The 27536-nt window shown below is 35.1% G+C and overlaps 1 protein-coding gene across 1 annotated transcript; it reads right to left on the bottom strand.

The window, feature by feature from the left end:
- Positions 1–2815: 2815 nt before the first annotated feature.
- Positions 2816–5399, bottom strand: LOC143537813 (epoxide hydrolase 2-like). Its single transcript, XM_077031496.1, has 4 exons — positions 5112–5399; positions 3673–3837; positions 3358–3593; positions 2816–3209 (listed from the first exon to the last, which is right to left on the bottom strand). The coding sequence occupies exons 1-4, from the start codon at positions 5397–5399 to the stop codon at positions 2954–2956; spliced, it is 945 nt and encodes a 314-aa protein (XP_076887611.1). The 3' UTR covers positions 2816–2953.
- Between the last annotated feature and the right edge of the window lie 22137 nt (positions 5400–27536).

The raw sequence follows: 27536 nt of genomic DNA, 5'->3' as shown, positions 1-27536 counted from the left end.
TGACAAAGCACGTTGAAATTGATTGACACTTCGTCCCATAGGAGATCATTGTGACGGAGTCTGTCAAGTCTAATGATCAAGTTGAAGATATGTTTACAATATTTATTAAAGGTCCTCATGTTGATGATAATATGTATTATGCTTGGAGCAAATGATAACATGCTATAGCTTAAGTTAATAAGTCAGGATATCTTAACTTATTAACTTATCTTCTTACAACATAGGCAAACCCAAACAACTTGTTAACTTTTTAAAAAGTTAATAAGTTATAAGTTGGTGAAAATAAGCAATCCCCAAACATCCCCTTAACCATCCTACCCATTAGCTAGTTCTTGGTTTATATATATGTGTTTCTTTGTATCATATTTTTCCTGACTAACATCATCCTTTTTAACTTCACAAAACCATAGAAAATAACGTGACTATGTCAATGAAGATCCTAAGCTCATATATAATTAAATGCAAGCATACCCTTTTGCACATTTCATATGCAAATCATATTTTTCTAAATGTTTTGTTATATGAACTCAAATTTTGACTAAAATCACGATACACTTATTCAACTAAAATGAACATATGCATTGGCGATTACACTTTAACCACTAAGCTAAAACATTATAAACCGAAGAAAGACACACGTTCAGTTATGATGTAATCCTCTCGATTCAGTTAAAGAATACATGCTTAATAACAAAAAATCATCCACAAAATCTAATTTTATAATGGATTGATCTATTACTTAACAATTTATGTGGCACCAGTTATGCAATCATGCCATGTATGTGTCACGTAACCGAAGAGAATAGACACACAACTTTACAATCAAATTGGCATCACGTAAGTGCATGTCGCGCATCATGTATTTGGTTTTGCATGTACCCATGTCCCAAGTCAATGTGAGATTAGCGGCTGCTTTACAATTAAATTAGCACATATTATCTCAGGTATTATAACCATAGTTTATCGATCTCTACAGTTGTAGATATTAACTTTTTTTGTGTTGAGTGCAGGGCCGGCCCGGTGGTCGACGGCCACAGGCCCGACACCCCGTTAGGCCCGAAATTTTTTAAAAAAGTTATATGTATTTTTATTAAATACAATATGTATATTTAATGTTTAAACTCAATTACATAACCACTAGTTTGGTAGAGTGACAAAGGGGTATTACTTCCAACAAAAATGTTATGGGTTCTAGTATTATTTGAGACATGTTTAATTTCTTTTTTATACAAAAGTTTTTTACATAACCCAAATTATAACCAGGTAAACCCATATAAAAATTAAATTGTAAAAACCTAACAAAATACTCCTTTTACTTAAAACTTTTTTTGCTTTCTCGAGCAGACCCTGATTGAGTGGGTATAGAATATATTTGTTAACATCCACGTAAACCACTATAAGTCATTATGTTTGTATGTGGTATAGTTCTCCCTATCGCTTCTTGTTGGATAAATGAAATGTCTAGTAATGAAAAGATGAAGACGTTGATTCAGTTACTCCACTATAGTTCTCCCCACACAACTCTCATGTGCTATGTAGTTATGTTTTCCTCTGTTGTACCATCCAAACACCAATGTTTTATCTTCTAATTTAAGGTATATGGTAATATGAAATGACTACACGACAAAAGTTCTTATCATAACTCCACTTACATAAAACATTTGTGATTTCATTATTTGTCAAATTGTTTTCACTTGCTTTTTTAGTAATCATCTAACATTAAATTACTGAATCACATCATTCATCATTAACTTCGTCCTAACTAAAAAGAATTTTCTTCCAATCTATTAAATATCATATCAGAATAAAAATATATATACACAAGTAACACAACTACGAGTGTTATATATATTTTGGTGGGAGGGTGGGATATAGACAACCCCTACCCCTATCCTGAGAAATAACATGTGCATTTCATACAAAGCTTAATACCAATGCCAGTGTTCTAGTGATGGTTTCCAAACTACATAACTAGAAAGTTACCAGCAACATACTAACAACATACGAACTTGCTTGCTTAATTATGTCGTTATTTTCACTAATAGTATTAAATTTTTTATGTTGGATGTTTAAAAAACGATCATTTTGTACTTACAATATGGTCGGTTTTAAGAAAACAAACATAAAAGGTTAACACCAGTTAGTGTAAAAGACGAAAAGTGTGAAAACGTATGAAATTCAGACACGTTTTTTGTACGTATTGAAGGACAAGAGCGACAGGCTACTTCATACATAAAGGACAAAAAGTGTAAATTACCTTAATTTTTTTATGTTAAATTGGAATTTCTATTTTTATAGACAAGATAAGATAAGATCGGATTTTATACAAAATGCTTCTTGCAGCTACGAGCGTATCAATACCTAGCTTGAAGTATGAAATTACGGATGCAATTCCTCTACTTTGTTCGATATTTTTGGCAAATCAAGGGGTCGGAGAGCCTGCTAAAGAAGAAAGACGATATATAGTTGAAAGCAAATATTGTTTTCTACTTTAAAACACTCTTAAAAATGTTACATTTGTAAAAGTGCTTCACATATATATTTAATGTGGTTAAAATTGATGAGTTTCAGCTAGATGACCAAAATATCCCTCGACGAAAATGTATATTTTTGGCCTATAAGTCGTTGACTGCAACACGTCGTGCAGAACGATGAAGATCCTGTTTTGGAGGGTGGGAAAGAGGCGGAAAAAATAATCACTGAAGCGTACTCAGCTCTTCTTCTTGCATGCTGCATACACATGTTTTATGACTTTTGACAGTAGAAAGACTAAAAGCATATGCAATGCCATCACAGAATGGTTTAACCATAAATATAAGTATATAACAAAGTTTAGATTATATCAAGACAAGCACAATATATTATTACAATATATTATTACAAAAGGTTAAATGAAAACAAGTTTCTGTCTTTTAGATTCAAACTCAAGATCATTACATTATCTGTTGAACGACTAATGTTTGTAACGATTGAGAAAGTTGAGTATGAGTTGATTAACTTGTTCGGGAAACTGTTCATGAATGAAATGAGATCCTTCAGCTAAATATACAGTTTCGAGATTGGGCACATATTTTTTCACCTCGCCGCTCCTTATGTATTCTGCAGTTCCAGGTAACCCGAACACGAAATCTTTCTCGCCCATGATTAATAGTGTTGGAGCTTCTGTTTTCAGATCTTGTTTAGGAACTTCAACTTTGCTGTTTAGAATCCTACAAAAGAAAACGGGTCGAAGGTCAAACAATTAAAAAAGCACACTATTAATAAAGACTGAACACGTTACCTTTAAAATATTAAAAGTTTTAAAGAAAAAAAAATATCTTGAACTCATTTTAACCCGAACCCGTTTTGAAATTTTACCTATAAGGAACTTGGAGCGGAGTTTGAAATCCCGACTTCTGATACAACTCCCCATATACCGCGAGGTCATCCTCTGTGAACCAAGAGGGTAAAGGAGTCGACGGGTCAACCAAATCCATTATCTCTTGGTCTTCATTCGCTATCGGTATCTCACTTCTAGAGAAAATAATATAAAGGTTCTTCACCACTGTTTTAGCATCAAACCGCCCAAAATCAGCTTCAGCTCTTCCAGGTTCCTATAAATATTTGTCGTTTCAGAATATCCTGAATGTCACATGACCCGTAAGGAATGTAAACCGAATACGCAAATTATACCTTCCATCGGTTAATGTAGTAGCCTTCTGGGAGGGATTGTTGAGCCCGGGAACCAGGGGGCCGAAAAGCCACACCGAGTGATACGACACTAACAACTTTCTGTGGGTGGAAAAGGGCGAATACGTAGCCAACCATTGATCCAAAATCTTTACCAACAACAAACACCTGAAATTTTCACAGAAATATTATTTGGTTATAGCAGTGCTAAAGAAACACCATTGACATACCATTATTTGGTAAGGCTCGTTAACAGACCAAAGGAACATGCATATGGCTTGTTCGTGTTCGTTTGTTTTACTTTAAATGAGCAAACGAATGAACACAAACATTTAAATGAACAAATTTTCTTGTTTATGTTCGTTCGTTGAGAAAATGAACGTGTTCATTTATTGACATTATAAACAAACGATTCATAAACATAAACGGATAAATGGTTCATGAACACAAATGGACTTTACATCCAGATGATTGTTTCAATATTTGAGTTTAACTGTCTTAAAATACGAAATCAATTTGATTTAAAATTAATAACTAAATAATTTGGATGAACACTTAAATAAACGCAAACGAACAAACATAAATGACCGGATACAAGTGTGCGTAAATGAACATATATAAAATAACAGCGAACGAGACACATGTTCATGTTCGTTTGTTTAGTTAAATGAACAAACATAGATGAACAGTTCACGAACACTTCAACCAAACATTCAATTCATTTATGAACAGTTAAAATCTAACCGATTAATTAAAACCAGTTTTCATATCCAACAAGATTTTTTTTTTTTAATAAAAATCAGTTCCGAACCGGTTTGGCTGATCTAGTTATGACTTTATTTGACTCGACCCAAACCGGTTTTATCCAGTTTAGTAATTATACCAAAAAGGGGTGTTCAGTATTCGAATCGGACTCGAAAATCGATTCGACTTGCATTCGAATTTGAAGGTTAATTTGATTTAAATCATTGTAATTCGATTTAGTAATCGAATATGAATTTGGGATTTTAACGTAGATTCGAAATTCGAATTCACATTATACATTTTGTTTAAATAATAAATATACATATTTATGAAAAGATAAATTAGTTTTCTAAGTTCAAAAAACTAAAATTTGAAAGCTTATCATTTTAGTAAAAAATTTATGTAATTGGAAGTGATAAAGACTTATACTTTTGTTGTTAAAAAACTTTGTAATGATTTTCAAATTGCATTTAAAGTAGACCTTTTTTAACGATTCGAATTTAATTCTCGAATCAAATTTTGAATTAGCTATTTTGCTTTAGAATTTTATTTTTTGAATTTTAATAAAAAATGATTACAATAAAGTAACAGGTAAACGGACAACAAGCTGCAGCGCAACCTCTTTTGAATAACAAAATCACTACTACAAAATTCGAATAATTCGATTAGTTGAACGCCCCTACTACCAAACTTACAACCTTAGAAACAGCAAGAGAATCCAGAATGGAGGCAATATCTTTAACAAAGTCAAAGAAGGAGGTGTTTTCGGGTTCCGAAGGGATTTCGGAGAGTCCGTATCCTCTGTAATCGGGTGCAATGGCTCTAAAACCGGCGTTTGCGACCGCGATCATTTGATGGCGCCATGTGTACCATATCTCCGGGAATCCGTGGAGGAAAACGATCGCTGGCGATGGCACGGATCCAATCTCAGCTACATGGAGCTTCAGACCGTTGACTTGAACGTAACTGTGCTTAATTTCATCCATTATTTCATGCAATGTGTTGAAACTAAGTTTGAAGTGATTGTAATATATTGGATTAGTTAACGTTGGTTACTTGTTGACATAACCTGTTTTAAGATCATTTAAATTATTAAGTTGTAAATTAGTTTATTTTTGACTGGTCAATTTCTAGAAACATTTAAACTAAAAAATGATAACATCGTAAGCCAGGCGTCAGCCACATGTTTCACGAATATATGATCAAACTCTAGAAATAAATTTATTTATTTAAATAATAATACTATGCAATACAATAAATATGTTCATTTGTTCAATGAGATGACATAAATTTATTTAAATAATAATATTATGAAAAGAAAATATGCATTTAATAGGAGAGATAGACGGGAAAAGTTTGTAAGTATCACTCTTATGTGATGACATATGGCATTAAGAAATCCGTGTAGAAAACGGAATAAATAAGTTTATTAAATAATAAGACAATATTAGCCCTGCTTGCGGTGCGCACATATGATGTATATATGTGTGAACCCTCGGGTGGGCAAAAGTGAAATTGCACTAATTTTGACGTTATTTTACTAATCTCGTGAAAATAACGTTAAAAGTGACGGACGGTTAATCAGGCATCATGTAGTGGCGTTGATAGCTGAAAGATAAGGGTACATGCACCGATCAGCCGGTGTCCCGATGATTGAGTGCTATGTGCCTTATGTCCAAGGCTTGATGCAAAACTACTATCGAGCCGGGGGTCTCACCGGAAGCAGCCTCTCTATCCCTATGGGGTAGAGGTAAGGCTGCCTACATCTTACCCTCCTCAGACCCTACCATAGCTTTGCAATTGGTGGGATATACTGAGTACGATGATGATGATGATGATGATGATGATGAAATAATAAGACAATATGAAATACAAAAAATATGTTCAAAAGATATAATGATATAATATATGGTATAATAAATTACACACTACACGATATGAAAATAAAAAGTTGTTGAAAATTTGTAAATCTTGAAATATTTTTTTGTATACAATATTTGTAATTTTAACCTCCATATCAAAATTAGTATTTTCACTTTGTTTTTGCTTTCATCTTTAAATAATGAAACACATAATTTGCCATGCGTTAACACAAGTTGTCTAAAAAACAAATTAACCATCTATATTGTCTGGCCTTAATGTTTATTAATCTTCACTGCAAAACAAACATAAAGTGAAAATTTTTTTATTTGAAAATTGAAATTAAGGGGGGTATTTGGGATTCCTTATAACTTTTTATTAAGTTAATAAGTTACAATATTGTAACTTATGAAACTTTTTCTCTCACAATATAAGCAATCCCAAACACCTTATTACTTTTCAAAAAGTTGATAAGTTATAAGTTGGTGAAAATAAGCAATCCCAAACACCCCCTAATCATTTTATCTAAATCAATGTGAAAAATCATAATATATACTCTCCCGTCTCATTGAAAGTGTCATGGTTTGAAAAACAAAAAGTTTAAAGTAGATTGAATTATCACTTTTTTTGTTTTATCAAATGACAATAATGCTCTTAGAAATTGGGTCCATCAATATTGTTTATTAATGTTAGTTGTGTGTGTTTGAGGGTAAACTTGAAATTGGCTAATAAATTTTGAAATGAGACAAACAAAAAAGGAAATATGAACACTTTTAATGGGACGAGAGGAGTAAAAGCTTAATATTAATAACTAACACAATATATTTATATAAAACTAAATAATATATTTATGTTGGTATTAAGTTTTTAAATTAAAAAATAATTATTAAAAGAGAAAATAATATATTAAAAAGAATAAAAAGTTAAATATAAAACTATTAAGACAAAATGGTAAAAGATGTCATTTATGTTTAATCGTTTTTCAGTGGACGTCCTTTAGCAAAAGAAATGGCATAAAACATCCTTTACATTTAAAAATTCTTTCATATTATGTCATTTGACCCTAACCCAGTTAACGGGAAAACTCGGAATCTGATAGGAAAACCCAAAACAGAACGGGAAAACCCGAAACTCGACATATAATTACCCGATATATACCTAATAGGTTTGGGATGAGCTTTAATAATCGAGTATGATTTTAGAAATACCTAACCCTGTCCCAAACCCAATCCATTGTTATCCCTATCCAAAATAGTTATGTGAACCAAACGACCCCTAATACATAAGTTTCACTATTCATCCCATATCTCATACTTATTGACTGGTGAGTGAGAAAAAAATGTTATTTAATTCATTATGAATATATCAGATACGATGCCTTTAAAAAACAAATTTTATTGGTAAGCGTTTATTTTATTTAGATTACTAGGCTAGTTACCCGTGTAACACACGAGATAGAATAAGTATTTTTTTTAAATAATAACATAATGTGAAATACAAAAAAAATGTATCACGTATTTATATATTATACAGTAAAAATTACACATTAAGCAATTTGGAAATAAAAAGTTGTTAGAAAATTCATAAATCTTAAATTATTTCTTTGTTATTTTATATAACTTAGTTGTAAATGGCAGCTTTTTTAAACCAACTCGTGGAACAAAACTCATTTTAATCTTAAACTGTTTTGACATTAACAATGTTTGATACTTTAATCGGTTAAAGAAACACACCCGTTTCGTAATAATTACTTATAAAAATCTAATATTAATAACTAATGCAATACATTTTATATTAAACAAATTAACATATTATGATGTTATTAATTCTTTTAAATTATGATGGAATTATTAAAAATTGAAAATGAAATATTAAAAAGAGAAATGTAGTTAATGCGGGAGAGATGAGGGAAAACTATTGGACTAAAACCACAGATTTCGACAAACCATAGGGACGAAAACCGCAGTTCACTCAATAATAATAGATTGAAATAAAAAAAGATAAAATATAAAACTATTAATAAGAAAAAGAAATATATATTTAACATGAGAGAAGTGGGAAAATTTTGTAAGGATCAGTCATGTGTAATGGCATATGGCATTAAGACCCGTGTAGAACACGAGTTAGAATATATAAATTTGTTTAGATAATAACACAATGTAATATGTCAAATGATATAAATATATAACATATGGTAGAATAAATTACGTATTACACAACACGAAAATAGAAAGTTGTTGAAAATTAATAAATCTCTAAAAAAAATTTGTGTACAATATTTGTAATCTTAACCTACATATCAAAATTCGTAGTCACGTTTTGTTTTTTATTTCAACTTTAGATAATGAAACACGTCACTTACCATGCATTAAAACAGGTTGTCTCAAAAACAAATCAAACCATCTATAGTGATTGAGTTTAGCTTTTATTAATCTTCATTGCAAAACAAACATATAGTTAAAATTTCTTTATTTGAAATTAATTACTTTATCTAAATCAACGTGAAAATTTGTTACTTATAAAAGCTTAATATTAATTACTAATACAATATATTTATATAAAACTAAACAATATATTTATGCTTGTATTAAAATTTTAAATTAAAAAATAATTATTAAAAAGAGAAAATAATTGATTAAGAAGGAAAAAAAGAGTTAAATATAAAACTATTAACAAAAAGGGAAATGCATTTAATAAGAGAGAGAGATGTGGAAAATTTTTGTAAGAAACTATCTTATGTGATGTCATGTGGCATTAAGAACCTTTATTTATTATATAGTATAGATGGATATGTGAAATTAACAATCGCAGATTTAGAGAGAAGGCGAATTATTGTTGAAATTTGATAATACAAGAAAAAACAAAAAACAAATGAGCCGATTTACATTTGCACCCTTGGATAACTGTGTCGAGCTTTTAAATTGGTTGGACTTTAAATAAATATGGGTGATGCTATATGTTTTTAGGGGTAACGAAATATGAAAATTGACCGTTTTGTTTGCACTACTGAAGAAAAGTTAAAGGATAACGAAGGCTACCCTTGATAATGAAATAGATCCGCCTTTGATGATCTAGTGAAACGGTGTTTGCCTTTTTATAAATAAGGTGACAAGTGTCTTCATAGCTGTAGTATCCAGTCATTCAAAAAGAAAAACTAAATATGAAGTAAAATGTTTAATTATGAAACTAATATAAGTTATAAATAAGTGGACCCTTACCAAACCGACAAAGATTGAAGTTCATACCACTAGATCACCAAAGGCAGGCCTATTTCATTACCATGTATAGCCTCCGTTACCCTTAACTTTTCATCAGTAGTGTAATTCTTTTATCAGTTTTCTTATTTCGCTAACCCTGAAAAAATTATAATGTTATCCATATTTGTTTAAACTCTAACCAATTTAAAAAATCAACACAACTAAAGCTCAACCCAATAAAGCCCAACCATAGTTTTAAGCCCAAACCAATTAAAACCCATTAACCCTTTTCAAAAACTATACCCAGTCAATGGAAATTGGAAACTAGCCGGACATCAAACAGCGCTGCACTAGACAACGCCACTCCACCAGTCACCCCCGGAGCTACTGCCCTTCTCCTCCGTTCCCCGGACCTCCACGCTGCAGCCAAGTAGCCAACGGCAGTTGCTCCCTCTTCTACGGTTCGACTTATACTTGTTCAGTTTAGGTATTCTTCATTTTTTAACTAAAATTGTAAAAGTCTTGAATTTGTCTTTTATATACACTTGTTGGACGATATTTTAGGCCCACAAATGCTCTATTAAAAAAACTTCAAAAAAGAGTCAAGACTTGTTATAGACGTCTAATTGATAAGCGGACATACCGAGCATTGAATAATCTAAGACAAAAGGGTTTGACAAGAGTGTCATCTTTTTGTGAAAAAAATAACAAGATTGAGTTGCTAGATGGTAATCAAAGAAACCGAAAAAATGTCATTACTAATCGACATCATTTTGAAGTTGAAGTGTAACATTACGAAAATTTCGAGTCAATAATGTCAAGTTTTTCAAAGACAAGGGACAAATTCTGCCAATTTCCAAACTTTAGGATTTAAAAAAAGAAGAGAAATCTGCAATTTGTCTCCCTGTTTATATCGTCGTTGGATGGGTTAACCACTGAAAAAGATTTTGCGAACTATGGACCACTGTGAAATTTGGGCGGGTCAGTCTGTGCCCATCCGTTAAATATTTTCGTTAAAGGCCGTTGAGTTGGAGGGTATTTTAGACTTTTTACAAATATAAATTTGGCCGGTCACATCTGTTCCACTCTGTTTGTTATTTTTTTTAAAAGCTTGAAAAAACCAGCTTGCCGGGAAAAATGACAGTCCGGCCACCGGTATTATCTTCTTCCTCCTTCCTCCATGCTCTTTCCCCCTTCTCCACCTCTCCTTCCTCCCTCTTTCCTTCCTTCGTTCTTTACCCAACAAAATCACCAACATTTTCCCCTCATTTTCTATATATATATACACCACACCACACCACACCATCACCCATCACCAACATGTAACATCCCGAAATTTCCGCGAATGTTTTAATTAACTCTGATTTGTAAGAACTGTGTTTATGAGTAAATCCGACGCTAAAGTAGGGCTACCGGGTTCGGGGCCTTACAAGTTGGTATCAGAGCAAAGTTCGAGAGATTTAAGCATCCTACATGCTTAGACTCGAACATAAAATGGCATTTTAGTAATAAAAGGAAAGAAGATGCCAGTTCAAGATAGCCATGTGTCACTCAAGCAAGCTCAGTAATGATAAGGTATATAGTTAATGAACGATAACGTTAGGGATAGGATTAATTGATTGATTGTTTGATGGATTAACTGTTTAAAAGTAGAAACTAGAACAAGTGAAATCATAAAGGGAAGTATGTAGAACCTGAGGAGTAATGCAAATAGTTAATTACACTTGATCAATGTCATTATCTACTTATCATATGCTAAATAATTCCTAGAGTGATGACGTTTGTGTTTCCCTTTTAGAATACTAATGGCTGGAGCTGGAGAAATTGTTGGAACTGAAGGTCGCACTGGACGTCGTGGAAGGCCTCGTCTTGTCCGGCAACCCTCGGTAGAAGAAGCTTCCAACACCGGAGACGAAGGAGGCACAGCTGGAGGAAACCCGAGCAACAACGAAGGACATCAACTTGACCCTGCTGTTCTAGCTGCCATTGCCCAAGCTGTGGCAGCTGCCATGAAGACTGGGAATCCCGAAGGATCTGCTGGAAGAACTGCTGAAGGATCAGGAGAGAATGGTAGGAAGGATGGTGAGGGAGGGAAGGGTGACTCGAGTGAAGCTGTATCTGTCAAGGCTGGTGATGGAAAGAGAGGTTGAGGTGGGTGTAACTACAAGTCCTTCAAAGGATGCGACCCGCCGAAGCTGACTGGTTTGGGAGACGCAATCGCTACTCTCCAATGGATAACCACTAAGGACAAGATTATCCGCATTAGCAAATGCCATCCCGACCAAGCTGTGGGTTATGCTACTCAGTCATTTGAAGAAGAAGCTATGTATTGGTGGGAAAGTGTGGAGCAGAGAAAGACTAGGGATGAGATCAAGGCGTTGAGATGGGACGATCTAAAAGAGTTGGTGATGAAGAAGTTTTGTGCAGATGCCGAGGTTGAAAGAACGAAGATGAAGAGGCCGGTATGGTGCCGCATCGTGAGTATACTACTGAATTCAACCGACTATCTAGGTTGGTGCCTGATATGGTTGACACTGAGGTCAAGAGAATAAAATGTTATGTGAGGGGATTGCCACAAAAGGTCCGCATGTTAGTCAGGGCAAATAAACCTGCTACTTTTGACTCTGCTGTTGAGCTTGCAGAAGTGGTTTATGCTGACCTGGCTGAGGACGATGTGGTGGTGGAGGAAAAGAAGGAGAAGAAATGGGCTACATCTGCTAAGCGGTCTGGCGAGATGGTGACAACAACTGGTGAGAGGAAGGCCAAGGTTGGGAACAAGGATGCATGTAAGACGTGTGGGCAAGTGCACCAGGGAGAATGCAAGACTGGGACAGACAGGTGCTATAAGTGTGGAAAGAGTGGGCATTACTCTCGAGAATGCCCTGATCGTCCAAAGTGCTTCAAATGCGGAAAAGCTGACCACATGGCTAGGGATTGCAAGGAAGCAGGGGCGGGAGGTGCGAAAGGATAAAGACTTGGGGAAACTGCAGAGAGGAACACTTGATGAAGGAATAATTGCTCATGCAATGGTTTTATTTATTTAAATTACATTTGCTTAAGAACTTGTTTTGTGTTAAGGTTTAAAACTTATGTTTATCAGTGACGTGTAATATATTGAGTTTTGTTATGAATGATTATTATGTTATGATAAAATGTCGTTTTAGACAATAGTGTTAAAAGTACTAAAAGAAGCCCTTGGAAGGATGAGATGAGTCTTGGTACACCGAGGGTCTCATGGACAAGCTACCTTAACAGCTAAAACACATGATCACTGCTCGATGACAGCAAGTCGGGAGTAAGAAGGATAACCCATAAAGCGGGGGCGAATCAATAAAGTGTGCGAATATAAGAAGTGTTCCTTTCACAAGGAATAAGCTAGGTTTCGGGGACGAAACCTCTTTAAGGAGGGAAGACTTGTAACATCCCGAAATTTCTAAGAATATTATAATTAAATTAATTAATATCAGTGGGAAAGTTTACTCGGGTTAGTCGGGAAATAATTAATAGAGTAGAAGCTAGTATGGGCTGGGCTAGTGTTGGGTAATGGATATGGTTTATGGACTTGGGAAGGAAGGAAGAGACCATGGGCTTAAGCCCATGATCCATAATTATATAAACCTTAATCCCCATTTTCCATTCATTTCACACATATTCCATACGCCACCAAAACACACACTTAGCTCTCTCTCATCTTACTCTCTCTCTCTAGCCGAAATCAAGAGGAAGAAGAAGGATAATCGATTTCTGACCCGAGGTAATGATAGTTTAATATTGTACGAGCCTAAAACGTTAGTTATAGTCGCGTAACGACGAGCCGACACCGTTAACCGTTTAAATCACAAGATCTGGGCGGAATCGGGTATAAACCAGACCTAAGATGAGTTTAGGGATCACCCTAGCTCAAATCTGGATCAAACGGGACGAAAAACGATGAAAACGGTGGAGGAACGAGTGAGATCTCGTTTTTCTGGCAAAAACGCGGTTTTCCGGCGATGACGGCGCCGGAAAGGCGGCGCCGGAAAAGATAAAGGTGTCAGGGAATGTTCCCTGACCTAACCCTAGTTCGCTAAGGAAACTTAGAGAACTAGAGGGTGATTCGTTAGCTAGTTCGTTATGGGAGCTTAGCGAATCAGAGGGTGATTCGTTAGCTAGTTCGTTATGGGAGCTTAGCGAATCAGAGGGTGATTCGTTAGCTAGTTCGTTATGGGAGCTTAGCGAATCAGAGGGTGATTCGTTAGCTAGTTCGTTATGGGAGCTTAGCGAATCAGAGGGTGATTCGTTAGCTAGTTCGTTATGGGAGCTTAGCGAATCAGAGGATGATTCTTTACCCAATTCGTTAAGGGCAAAGTAACGAACTAGGAGTTTAATATAAAGACAGAATGGTCCCTGGACTTAGAAAAGAATTATATAATTACATAACAGCCCTTGGACTTTGATAATTTATGAAAGATGCCCTTAAAGGATTAACGAGTAACGATTTACTAACCGGGTAATGATTCAATGAAGTAAAATCGGCTTAGACACGTAAGACTAATTAAGTAGTAATGAGAATGGCTAGAGTAGTATTTGATATTCAATTATTAAACAGTCAGACGCGCACAGCTCGAGAAGGAATAACCAGTAGCAGAAGAAGTAACCAAGTTCAGGTGAGTTTCTAGCCCCATTCCATGTTATGTTTTCGGGGTTGTGTGCATACTCGATGTGTTGTTAATACATTTATCCTAAGTGATAATTGTATGCCATATGTGATATATGTGATGGATATGAATGATTGCTTGTCGGTACGCGAACGATCTTCGGATATTGCGCGTATTGTCAGGTTAAAAATAAAGGTACGAATATTATATATCGAAGATGTATGAACATTACAAATGAACATTTGTCGGGGCGTGAACAATCTTCGGATATTGCACGTATCGACAAGTGGTATGGTTGTTAAATGAATAATGTAAAGAACGCCTAGAGTGTTCTTATGCTATAACGTAATTATTGTATATGTGAAGTTTGTGTGTACAGGTACACTAATGGTATGTGAGTCCTACGTTCGACAGAGTAAGTTAGGATGGCGAATCCCTCTAACTTCTGTTGGACATAGACTTGGCAGGTGATGGCGTAGTTAAGGACTGCGGGCCTTATACGTAATGTTGATGATAGATGTAAACGTAGATAGGGACGGTGGACCTTATACGTGTTATAGGAGATAGACGCCAACGTAGATAAGGACTGCGGACCTTATACGTAATGTAGATAGGCGTCAGCACAGGAAAGGACTGTGGACCTTATACGTGCTATATTTGTGTTGTGGTAGCATAGAGGAAGATTGCGGACTTCGTACGTGCTATGGTTATAGGTGATAGACGCCAACGTAGATAAGGACTGCGGACCTTATACGTATTGTAGATAGGCGACAGCGCAGGAAAGGACTGTGGACCTTATACGTGCTATATTTGTGCTAGCATAGGGGAGGACTGCGGACTTCGCACGTGCTATGGGTTAGGTTGCAACATAGGGAAGGACTGAGGACCTCGTACGTTTTGTCAATATAGGATGGTACAGGGAAGGACTGCGGACCTTGCACGTACCATAACTGGTGAACATAGGTAAGGACTGCGGACCTTTTACGTGTTCACGATCTTGAGTACAGGTATAGACGGCGGACTATGAACGTACTCTCGGTAGACTGAGGTTAGTGATTGTAGATATGTATGTATGTATGGTAGTAGGGTAACTTATTAAGTATGGATATGTATCTTCATATATGTATGTATGTGTATGTATTGTATGGCGTCCGATTAACTAGAACTCACTCAGCGTAGCTGACTTTTAGTATGCACGCAGGTGAGTAGAATGAGACAGCTAGCTTGAGCGGGCACATGGTGGGCGAATAGGAGACTGGCATCTGAAGACTCAAGATGTTTTAATGTTATTTGACGTTTATTTTGAAAGACAAGAATGTTTAATTAAGGCAAATTTTTGGATTGCTGTAATGTTTTATGAAAGTTTTTATATTCCGCGAATGTTTTAATTAACTCTGATTTGTAAGAACTGTGTTTATGAGTAAATCCGACGCTAAAGTAGGGCTACCGGGTTCGGGGCCTTACACAACACCATCACCGACGCCATCACCAACCCCATCATCGACGCCATCTCCATCGCCATCACCGACGCACACATCACCATCACCAACACCGACCGACGCCGAGCCGAGCCGACGCTGCCATCCGACGCCGCCATCACCGACGCCACCACCCGTTGTACCTTCACCTTTACTTCACAATGGTTTTGGTGTTGGTTATTCGGTTCAATTGGTTATTCGGAGTCCCACTTGGACTGAGTCTCCGAATCCGGTTTTGGATTCAAAGAATTTCGGTCCGTTTTGTTGTTACTTACGCCGGTCAAGCCCGGTTGGCCTTCCCTAGAACGTGGAATGCTGACGCGCTTCTCCTACCATAGTGTTCGGGGTCGGGTCGGCGCATAAAATCCCAAAATTATAATTCGGGTGTTTTGATATATGTGTTTATGTATTGTGTTTGTGTTTATGTGTTTATGTATTGTGTAATATATATAAAAGAATGGTTGTGTTCATTGTATGTTCGGGCTCGGGTTTGTGGTTAACTAAAAAACGAGTCGGTTCATTGTTTTCGGGCGTATAGTTTACTAAAAAACGACCCGTTTCGTCGTTTTTGAGCTAAAATTACAATAAAAAACAACCCGTTTCGTCGATTTTGAGCTAAATTTACAATAAAAACGACACTTTTCGTCGTTTTCGGACGAAAAGTTTAATAAAAAACGGCCCATTTCTTCGTTTTCGGACGAAAAGTTTACTAAAAAACGACCCGTTTGGTCGTTTTCGGACGAAAAGTTTACTAAAAAACGACCCGTTTGGTCGTTTTCGGACGAAAAGTTTACTAAAAAACGACCCGTTTCGTCGATTTCGGACGAAAAGTTTACTAAAAAACGACCCGTTTCGTCGTTTTTGAAAGAAAAGTTTACTAAAAAACGACCCGTTTCGTCGTTTTCGGATGAAAAGTTTACTAAAAAACGATCCGTTTGGTCGTTTTTGAAAGAAAAGTTTACTAAAAAACTAGTCGTTTGGTCGTTTTTGAAAGAAAAGTTTACTAAAAAACGGTCCGTTCCGTCGTTTTTGAAAGAAGAGTTTACTAAAAAACGACCCGTTTCGTCGTTTTAGAAAGAAAAGTTTACTAAGAAACGGCCCGTTTCGTCGTTTACAGACGAAAAGTTTACTAAAAATAAACTATTCGTTTGGTCGTTTTTGAAAGAAAAGTTTACTAAAAAACGGCCCGTTTGTCGTTTTCGGATTAAAAGTTTACTAAAAAAACGACCCGTTTCGTCGTTTTTGAAAGAAAAGTTTACTAAAAAACGACCCGTTTCGTCGTTTTCGAACGAAAAGTTTACTAAAAAACGACCCGTTTCCGTCGTTTTCGAAAGAAAAGTTTACTAAAAAACGTCCCGTTTCATCGTTTACGGACGAAAAGTTTACTAAAAAACTAGTCGTTTGGTCGTTTTTGAAAAAAGTTTACTAAAAAACGGCCCATTTCGTCGGTTACGGGCGAAAAGTTTACTAAAAAACGACACTTTTCGTCGTTTTCGAACGAAAAGTTTACTAAAAAACGGCTCGTTTCGTCGTTTTCGGACGAAAAGTTTACTAAAAAACGGGCCGTTTCGTCGTTTTCGGACGAAAAGGTTACTAAAAAACGACCCGTTTGGTCGTTTTTGAAAGAAAAGTTTACTAAAAACGACCCGTTTCGTCGTTTTCGGACGAAAAGTTTACTAAAAAACGACCCGTTTGGTCGTTTTTGAAAGAAAAGTTTACTAAGAAACGGCCCGTTTCGTCGTTTACGGACGAAAAGTTTACTAAAAAACTAGTCGTTTGGTCGTTTTTGAAAGAAAAAATTTACTAAAAAACGGTCCGTTTCGTCGTTTTCGGACGAAAATTTTACTAAAAAACGAGCCGTTTCGTCTATTTTGGACGAAATGTTTACTAAAAACGAGTCGTTACAATTTTTACAAAAAAATGGTTAAAAAAAACGTTTAAAAAAACGATGAATAATATATATAATATAAATACAGAACATATATTACATAATTATAAGTATATTACATAATTAAAGTTTCAATTCAAATGGTGAATATATATTACATATTGTATAAATTTATTAAGTGTTAGTTCAGTTCAACTGGTTGGTGTTGTGTGTTATCAAACTGAGGGTCGGGGGTTCGAACCCCACCCTTTACACGAAATTTGGATATTTAGTTTTAGGATTAATTATAGGCTCAGGGGCAAAATGATCATTTCAACGATTTTTGGTCGGTCAACTGACTGCAGGGAGACAGACTGACCTGCCAAAATTTCACAGTGGTACATAGTTCGCAAAATCTTTTTCAATGGTTAACCCATCCAGCGACGATATAAACCAGGGAGGCAAATTGCAGATTTCTCAAATAAAAATCCTGATTTTCTGTCCCATAGCGATACGCGACGGGACAAAGGACAAGCCATCGCGTATCGCGAAGAGATTAGTCAAACCTTCTACAAGAAGGTCAACGGCGATATGCGATCGTCGTGGAACCTACGTCATTGCGTATCGCGATGACGTGGCCTGACACCTCTGGCACAAGTTCTGCCACGTGTCCACACGTGGCACACCGTCTGCCACGTGTCCCGACACGTGGCCACATGTGGCACATCGTCCGCCACATGTCCACACGTGGCACCCCGTCTGCCACGTGGTGCTGTCACACCCCGACCAAAGGCGGAACATGCCGGGCGTAACGTATTGATTAGACAGTAGCTCAAAAAACACTAATTAAAGCGACAATACTTATTTAATTTCATTAACATTACACAAGTACACAAATTCAATAATAAACAACAATTACATCATGTTTTGTATTTAGAATAATATCCTAAGGTAAAACTAATTTCTTCAATCTTGAACAATGTAAATTACTTGTACCTGTAGCATGTATAAAAATAAAATTTGTCAACACGAATGTTGGTGAGAGTACATAAGTTTTAGTTGAGATATATATATATATAAATGATGAGTATTACAATTCTTATAAAAATGTAAACAACTAAATAGATGTGGACCCGTTCTTATTGATACGAAATCAATATACTTGGGTAAATGTATGATCATATTAGATGAGGATAGATGAGGATGAGATACCAACCACCAAACATAAAATAAACAATTAAGCACATAGAGTATGCAATAATCACAAGTAAACATATATTAAATTGTGTTTTGAATAGATGTGGAAATAAAAATAAGTAATTTAAATAGGGTATACATGCCACCCCCAAAATTTAAAAGATGAAAAATGGGGAGATGTAAACTCACCTTAGTGAATAAGCAAGAGATAAAGAATATGTAAGAAGCGGTAAGTCAAGCTCTTCAGTAAAAATACCAACGAGGTATCCTAATGAAGAATAATTGCATAAATGAAAATAAATAAGAATTGGATAACGAGGCTAAAGCTAGATAGAGGTTCGAGATTTGATAATCGAGGGAAAACTTACAAAACTATTTCTCTCATAAATTATTATAATGTTATTATCAAAGTTTTTACATAAATAACGTGATTTAAATATATAAAAATACATAAAGATACATTAAAATATTTGAATAAATTTTATAAGACTTTTGTATAAATTATATAAAGAGATTTGTTTTATAAATATTTATTTTACACTAAGATACCTTTCATATATATATTTTTATTATTAAATAAGATTTCTTCTTAAATTAATATTGTAAATAATAATAGTATTATATAAAAGTAAACCTTTTTATAAAACACTATATGTTAACTAATTTGATGTTCTAAGTATATATATATATACACACATATATATTGGATTGATTTCTTTTAAGAACCATTTTGAGTTTTAAGAACTCGAAAGAACTCAACGTAACAAAAAAAAAATTTGAATTTTTTTTACACATGTGTAATACATAAGTGTAAGTAATGTACAAAAAATTACAGTATTTTTTTACACACCGAATCGACTTTTTACACATGTGTAACTAACGTTTAAACTTGTGTAATTATTAAAAATAATTATTCTCTCTCCTGCTTCATTTTTTAATTAGATTTAATCTCAGCCACATATTTCAAATCATTTAATTAAATGTGTGGTTCAAAATTGAGTTCTTAAAGTTTTTAAAACTCACCATGGTTCTCAAAATAACCCTCCCATATATATATACCCCCTTTTTTTTTAAATAAAAAACCTTTAACAATTTTTAATAATCCAATATATATATACATAGTTTTAACCAAGATTCGCAAACGTTAATCGGCTTGTATGTCGGTTTTTAAATGAAATATGGATCAATTATCATATTTACAAGTTTGTTATATAATTTAAATAATCAAATTAATTAACATGTATTATATAAAAATATAAATAACAAAGAATACTACAAAAACGGGCCGGGGGTGGCTCGAACCCGCGCCCCCAGCCACAAACACCTTAATATGTTCACCCTTAGCCAACTAGGCTAGGGGTTCATATGTTTATAACCTGCAACTGATGCTTTAACTACTAACAACTGCGAACCAGTTTTGAAGCATAAACCCTAAACAACTCAATCGATCAATCCGTTAACTATGGATTCGATTAATGTTTGGGTTATTACAGAACATGAACTTGCGGTTCTAATACATACAATAATTACCTTAAACAGTGAACAACTGATGGTCAATTAGGTCAAGGACAGACAGCTCAGGGATTAACAAGAACACGATGAGACTAGTAATACTACTCCAATTAATCAAGGGGGTTTAGGTCGTGAGGTAGAGAGGGATGTGTGTGCAGGTTTAATTGAAAAATGGTGACGTATTATAGTGATTTAGGGACTCTTTTGGCCGCGGTTTCGTTAATACGAGTCAGCTGTTAATTGATTGGTAATTCCCATGATTAGGGTATCGGTAGGAGCGGATTTTGGTAAGGAATGATATGGTGGTGTCAATTACGGTCTAATACCGTTAATTACGTATCAAGATTTGAGAGGGGGGGGGGGGGTGCTGTATCGTGAAGAAGAAAGGGAGAGGAGGGAAAGGTTTAAAAGTAAATTGCATTTTGGTCCCTTGTCTATAGGTGGGGGTGCAAAAGTGGTAATAAGTTTGTTAGGGGGTATTAGAGTTTATTTTTCATAGTTATTATTAATAAATAAATAAACGAAATATATATCCTTAAACGAGGGCGGAAAATTATTTAGTAACGACCGTTCGAATAGTAAATGAGGCAAAAGAAAATAAACGGGTCGGGTTTGGGATTTGAAAAGTAACAAATGTTACAAGTTTCACAACTTTTGGAAATTTCGTCCCGAAATTAAAGAAAAACATAACATAAAGAAAGAAGGTAATTGCCAAAAGATCTTTTTTTATATATATAAAATATATATAACACAGATTTTCAGGTGACCCAAATAATGCTACAAACGGAAGACATGATAAGGACACTTATATATAGAATGTACCAGCGGCGTATCCACCATGCCCTTCTCACATCGACATTTGTATCGTTACCCAGAATGACCCTCGGTTCTGAATTATGACACACAACCGTATTCACTATGAGTTCCATGTGAGGACTTTGATAATTATGCGTGCACTCATAATTATTTAGGTCGTCGCATGATGCACATAGTTCGTCCCGTTGTGCGGGTTAAAAAAAACAAGGTAAATGAAAAACATTTTAAGTCGATTAATTAATGGAACTATCTGAGCAAAAGCAATAAAATAAATAAATAAATGAGTGAAATTTGATTATCATAAATAGCTAGTAACAACTTTGCAAAATAAAGCGAAATTATTAAGTTAATCATCAAAAGTAATAATAACTAAATTAAATAGATAGATAGGGGGAATAGAAATACTTAGGATGACAACAAAATTCACGAATAAGTATTCACATAGACAGGTTCACATAAAAAACGAATCACATGATTAGAGAAATATAATAACATATGAGGCTCGAAATCAAGATTATAAAATCGAATGAGAAAAAAGTGACGTGAGAATGAGGTGAGTTTGGAGGGTTTGGGTAGTCATGCATTAAAATATCAATAAAATTTGTACATGTGACTCCTATTAGATTACTATGTACAACACATGTTCATAGTCCTAATTTCCAAACGTTTGTAGGAAATCGGTCATAGGTAGTTTATGATACAAATACGGTACTATTAGATAACTATGCACATCACCATGCACGTAGTCCCGGTAAATAACCGGTCATAGACCACTTAAATCAAGATAATAAATTGTGTAACATTAAATAGTGCACTAAACGACATAATAGGAATAATTGAGAGATTAAATACCATAACCAAAATTCTCATTCATAATAAAACTGGAGATTTAATGAAATTAATACATTAGATTTAAATGAAAAGAACTAAATAAAAGAAACGTCTTTTGCGTAGCATGTCTTCATAACGGAGTAGGCTTAAACTTGGGAACCGTTGATGTAACACACTTGTCCTTGAGTAGCTTGGTCATTTGAGGTTGATTGGTTGATCGGGGTTTAATTGACTTGAATTGGTTGAATGGGTTGGACTTGAATTTCTTGGATGGGTTGAGCTTGGATTGGATGAAGTTGATTTACTTGGGCTTGGTAAGCTTGATATTGAGCGGTTTGGGTTGGGTAGGATTGAATTTGGTTTATGTGTGCGAGTCTTGGGCATGCATTGCGATAATGGTTGGGGTCTCCACAATTATAGCAAGCTCTCATAGTTGAGGGTGATTGAGTAAACGGGTGAGCATAAAATAAGGGTTGGGTAAGAGGTGAGGTAAATAGTTGCATCATGAGTTAGTTGCGTTCACGACATGTGGTGAAGAGGTGACCAAATCGATTGCAATGGGTGCATTTTCGGCACTTGAGGTTAGGCGAATGGTGAAAGTTACACGTATCACATAATGGGTGGGGTCCTGTGTAGGGCTTCTTGGTGGGTTGGGTTTCCGATTGGGCCAAGACATAGTTTTGGGGATTGGACTTTCTTTTATTGGTGCGGTAGTGGGGAGAGTTGTTGTTGTTGTGCTTGAAGGATTCAGGCTTAGAAGACTCGGGTCTTGGAGATTCGGCCTTGGGTTCTTTGATGGGCTCGGATGCAGGCTTATCTTGGGCTTCTTGGAAATTCTCCGCGTCAAGGTCCCGGCCTTAACATGGTTTTCGGTGAGGGTACCGGCTAAGGTGATGGCATCATGGAGGGTTTGAGGGTCACGACTTAGGACGGAATCTTGGATTTGCATAGGCAAACCCGAGATGTACTTGTCGATTGAACGTTCAAGGGGAGTGACCATGTGAGGGATGAGAAGGCTTAGTTCATGGAAACGATCGTTGTAGATGGCGTCATTTCCACTTTCTTGTTTCAAATTCCAAAACTCCTCTTCCAACTTCCTAAGCTCATGTTTCGGGCAAAACTTCTTGAGCAAGAGTTTCTTGAGGTCATCCCATTGCAAGGCCATGGCAACCTCAGCGCCAAGCGTGCGCTTCTCACCGTTCCACCAATTGAGGGCATTCTTCTTGAGCATGCTCGAGGCGTAAGTGGTTTTCTTGTCCTCAGGACATTCACAATGGAGGAATATGCTCTCCATTTCTTCAAACCATTGGAGGAGAATGGTAGCACCGTCTATACCGGAGTATTCGGGCGGGTTGGCACTCTTGAATTGTTTGAGGGGGTAAGCAATTGGGTTCAGAGTTGGGATGATGAAGAAGCATTCACAGTTTGCAATTGAGAGATGATCGTTGGGAGGGCTTCCACGATGCCTTTAGCAATGCGGGATGACATGTTGCGGACAGAGTTGCCGGTGCGACGGTTACGGTTGATAAGACGGGAAGAAGACATGCTACAATGACGACACGTGAAAAATTTATTATGTTTTTGGAAAAAGAAAAAAAATATTTGTATAACTATGTGAAATTTCAAGTTTTGTGAAAATTAATGAGAATACAAAGTAAAATTTTAATAACCTTAACTTAGAGTATTGATGAAATTGATAATTTGAAAAAAAATTCATTCTTAACAAAATAAAAAAAAAAATTTAAACAAAAATCTCATCGTTGATTTAAGAGTGTGATTATCACATGACCACATTTGATACAATGAGGGTAGCAAATTCGGTTTCGTTTGGTGTGATATGCTATGGCCTAATAAGTTCCACACCCTTAACACTCCAGGAAGGCAACCAGGTCTCGCGGTTGGTTAAGATTTATGCGCATTGCACTTCCTTAGGCTCGCAAGCCTTGGTGTCAAGGGTTCGGTAAACAAGTGTGTCCCTCTTACAGTTACTACATATCCGTCACACGAATCTTTCTCAAGGAGAAGGGAGTGAAAAGGCGGGATTTCTTAAGGAATTTCCCATTTTTATAAAAAAAAAGATAAAATAAAAATAAATCGTCTTAAAGTTTTGAAAACAATTTTGAGAGTGAGGCATAGCCTCGGATTAAGTGTGTGCTTTTGTGTACAAAAATAATATTAAATCATTAAATAGTATTTAAGCTACTGCAATCAATAATATAATTCAGGGTGCAAACACGTAAAGACATATCACGTATAGGGACCCTAAGCATGCTACTAGGCCGTTATATCTAACCACCTATCTTATAGCCTTCGGCTCTGATACCAATCTGTCACACCCCGACCAAAGGCGGAACATGCCGGGGCGTAACGTATTAATTGGACAGTAGCTCAAAGACACTAATTAAAGCGACAATAATTATTTAATTTCATTAACATAACACAAGTACACAAATTCAATAATAAACAACAATTACATCATGTTTTGTATTTAGAATAATATCCTAAGGTAAAACTAATTTCTTCAATCTTGAACAATGTAAATTACTTGTACCTGTAGCATGTATAAAAATAAAATTTGTCAACACGAATGTTGGTGAGAGTACATAAGTTTTAATTGAGATATATATATAGATAAATCACAATTCATATGTAAATGATGAGTATTACAATTCTTATGAAAATGAAAACAACTAAATAGATGTGGACCCGTTCTTATTGATACGAAATCAATGTACTTGGGTAAATGTATGATCATATTGGATGAGGATATATGAGGATGAGATACCAACCACCAAACATAAAATAAACAATTAAGCACATAGAGCATGCAACAATCACACGTAAACATATATTGAATTGTGCTTTGAATAGATGTGGAAATAAAAATGAGTAATTTAAATAGGGTACACATGCCACACCCAAAATTTAAAAGATGAAAAAGGGGGAGTTGTAAACTCACCTTAGTGAATAAGCAAGAGATAAAGAATTAAGAAGCGGCAAGTCAAGCTCTTCAGGAAAAATACCGACGAGGTATCCTAATGAAGAATAATTGCATAAACGAAAATAAATAAGAATTGGATAACGAGGCTAAAGCTAGATAGAGGTTCGAGATTTGATAATCGAGGGAAAACTTACAAAACTATTTCTCCCATAAATTATTATAATGTTATTATCAAAGATTTAACATAAATAACGTGATTTAAATATATAAAAAACATAAAGATACATTAAAATACTTGAATAAATTTTATAATACTTTTGTATAAATTATATAAAGATATTTGTTTTAAAAATATTTATTTTACACTAAGATACGTTTAATATATATATTTTTATTATTAAATAAGATTTCTTCTTAAATTAATATTGTAAACAATAATAGTATTATATAAAATTAAACCTTTTTATAAAACACTATATGTTAACTAATTTGATGTTCTAAGTATATATATATATATATATATATATATATATATATATATATATATATATATATATAACAATACCCCTTTTTTTATAAATCAAAAACCTTTAACAATTTTTAATAATCCAACATATATATATATACATAGTTTTAACCAAGATTCGCAAACGTTAATCAGCTTGTATGTCGGGTTTTAAATAAAATATGGATCAATTATCATATTTACAAGTTTGTTATATAATTTAAATAATCAAATTAATTAACATGTATTATATAAAAATATAAATAACAAAGAATACTACAAAAACGGGCTGGGGGTGGCTCGAACCCACGCCCCCCAGCCACAAACACCTTAATACGTTCACCCTTAGCCAACTGGGCTAGGGGTTCATATGTTTATAACCTGCAACTGATGCTTTAACTACTAACAGCTACGAACCAGTTTTGAAGCATAAACCCTAAACAACTCAATCGATCAATCCGTTAACTATGGATTCGATTAATGTTAGGGTTATTACAGAACATGAACTTGCGATTCTAATACATACAATAATTACCTTAAACAGTGAACAACTGATGGTCAATTAGGTCAAGGACGGACAGCTTAAGGATTAACAAGAACACGATGAGACTAGTAATAGTACTCCAATTAATCAAGGGGGTTTAGGTCGTGATGTAGAGAGGGATGTGTGTGCAGGTTTAATTGAAAAATGGTGACGTATTATAGTGATTTAGGGACACTTTTGGCCGCGGTTTTGTTAATAACGAGTCAGCTGTTAATTGATTGGTAATTCCCATGATTAGGGTATCTGTAGGAGCGGATTTTGGTAAGGAATGATATGGTGGTGTCAATTATGCGTCTAATACCGTTAATTACGGATCAAGATTTGAGGGGGGGGGGGTTGTTCGCTGTATCGTGAAGAAGAAAGGGAAATGAGGGAAAGGTTTAAAAGTAAATTGCATTTTGGTCCCTTGTCTATAGGTAGGGGTGCAAAAGTGGTAATAAGTTAGTTAGGGGGTATTAGAGTATATTGTTCATAGTTATTATTAATAAATAAATAAACGAAATATATATATCCTTAAACGAGGGCGGAAAATTATTTAGTAACGACCTTTCGAATAGTAAATGAGGCAAAAGAAAATAAATGGGTCGGGTTTGGGATTTGAAAAGTAACGAATGTTACAGGTGCCACGTGGCAGACCTATATGGTGACTGGCGTGGCCTACGTCGCGATACGCTACGGGTGACCAGTAGGCCATCTTCGCTATGGGTCTCCAGATTTGCCTATAAATAGTGAGCTACGGGTTCATCACTTCTCACACCAAAAATTCATATCCCATTCTCTCTTTAACATCTCTCTAAAATCCTACTATCATATTATCGTTCCACCTCGAAAAGTGTGCCCCGATCCCTCGAAAACCGTGCCCCGATTCCTCGATTGTCGTGTCGTTTCCTCGAAGTTCGTGCCACCTTCCAGCGACGTATCAACCAAGAAGGCGTTTGTTATCTACCGACACCATGGTGATTAGTCTCGAAAGACGTGCCGACGAGTGGTGAAGTTTTGGGGTTCATCGTTTGGCGTGCTAAAAGAAATTGGTGACGAGAAAAAAAGTTTGATCAAGAAGATAAAGAAGGCAAAGTGGCGTTGGAGTGTTGCTCGAGTCATTAGGGTTTATATGCCGAACACAGGTAGGCATAATGCCCGAATAAAATAATAATAAAATCTTATAAAGGCTTAAACCTTAAGTCGAGGTTATACTCGATACCTCGATAAAAGAAAATAAAATATAACAAAGAAAGAAAAGAAAGAAATAAAGAAAATTGTATATATTTGTGATTATATATATATATATGTGTGTGTGTGTGTGTGTGTGTGTGTGTGTGAAATTTCTTTGATATGAAAATGTTATTTAAGGAATAAATAACTATTCTTAAATAATAAAGAAAAAAAAGAATACGTTTATTAGAGAAGAAGAAACGTAGGGCTTTTATAAATAAACTAAAGGTTTTAAAGTAAAAAGAGATTTTGAACTAAAGGTTCATCAAGGTAAAGTTTATAAAATAAGACTAAAGGTCTTACGTCGGATTTTATATCCGACTAACAATTGGTTATACCCGTACTATATTTGTAAGATAGCAACGGGAAAGACCCTTGGATGGTGTTTGAAGCCGATCCAAATCAAAAGGTGAATACGCCCCAACTTTTACAAACTTGTTTTCAAACGAGTCAACGTGTTATATGAAAAACTTTACATGAGACTAAATGTCTCTAAAACATTTATAAACAAGGGTATAAAAACTGG

The sequence above is a fragment of the Bidens hawaiensis genome, unplaced genomic scaffold (genome assembly GCF_021521415.1).
Source record: "Bidens hawaiensis isolate Kalapana, Puna unplaced genomic scaffold, B.hawaiensis_p1.1 tig00011408_1, whole genome shotgun sequence".
In the NCBI taxonomy this organism is placed as follows: domain Eukaryota; kingdom Viridiplantae; phylum Streptophyta; class Magnoliopsida; order Asterales; family Asteraceae; genus Bidens; species Bidens hawaiensis.
Note: the sequence above shows the minus strand (reverse complement) of the source record. Positions and strands in the feature narration are given on the sequence as shown.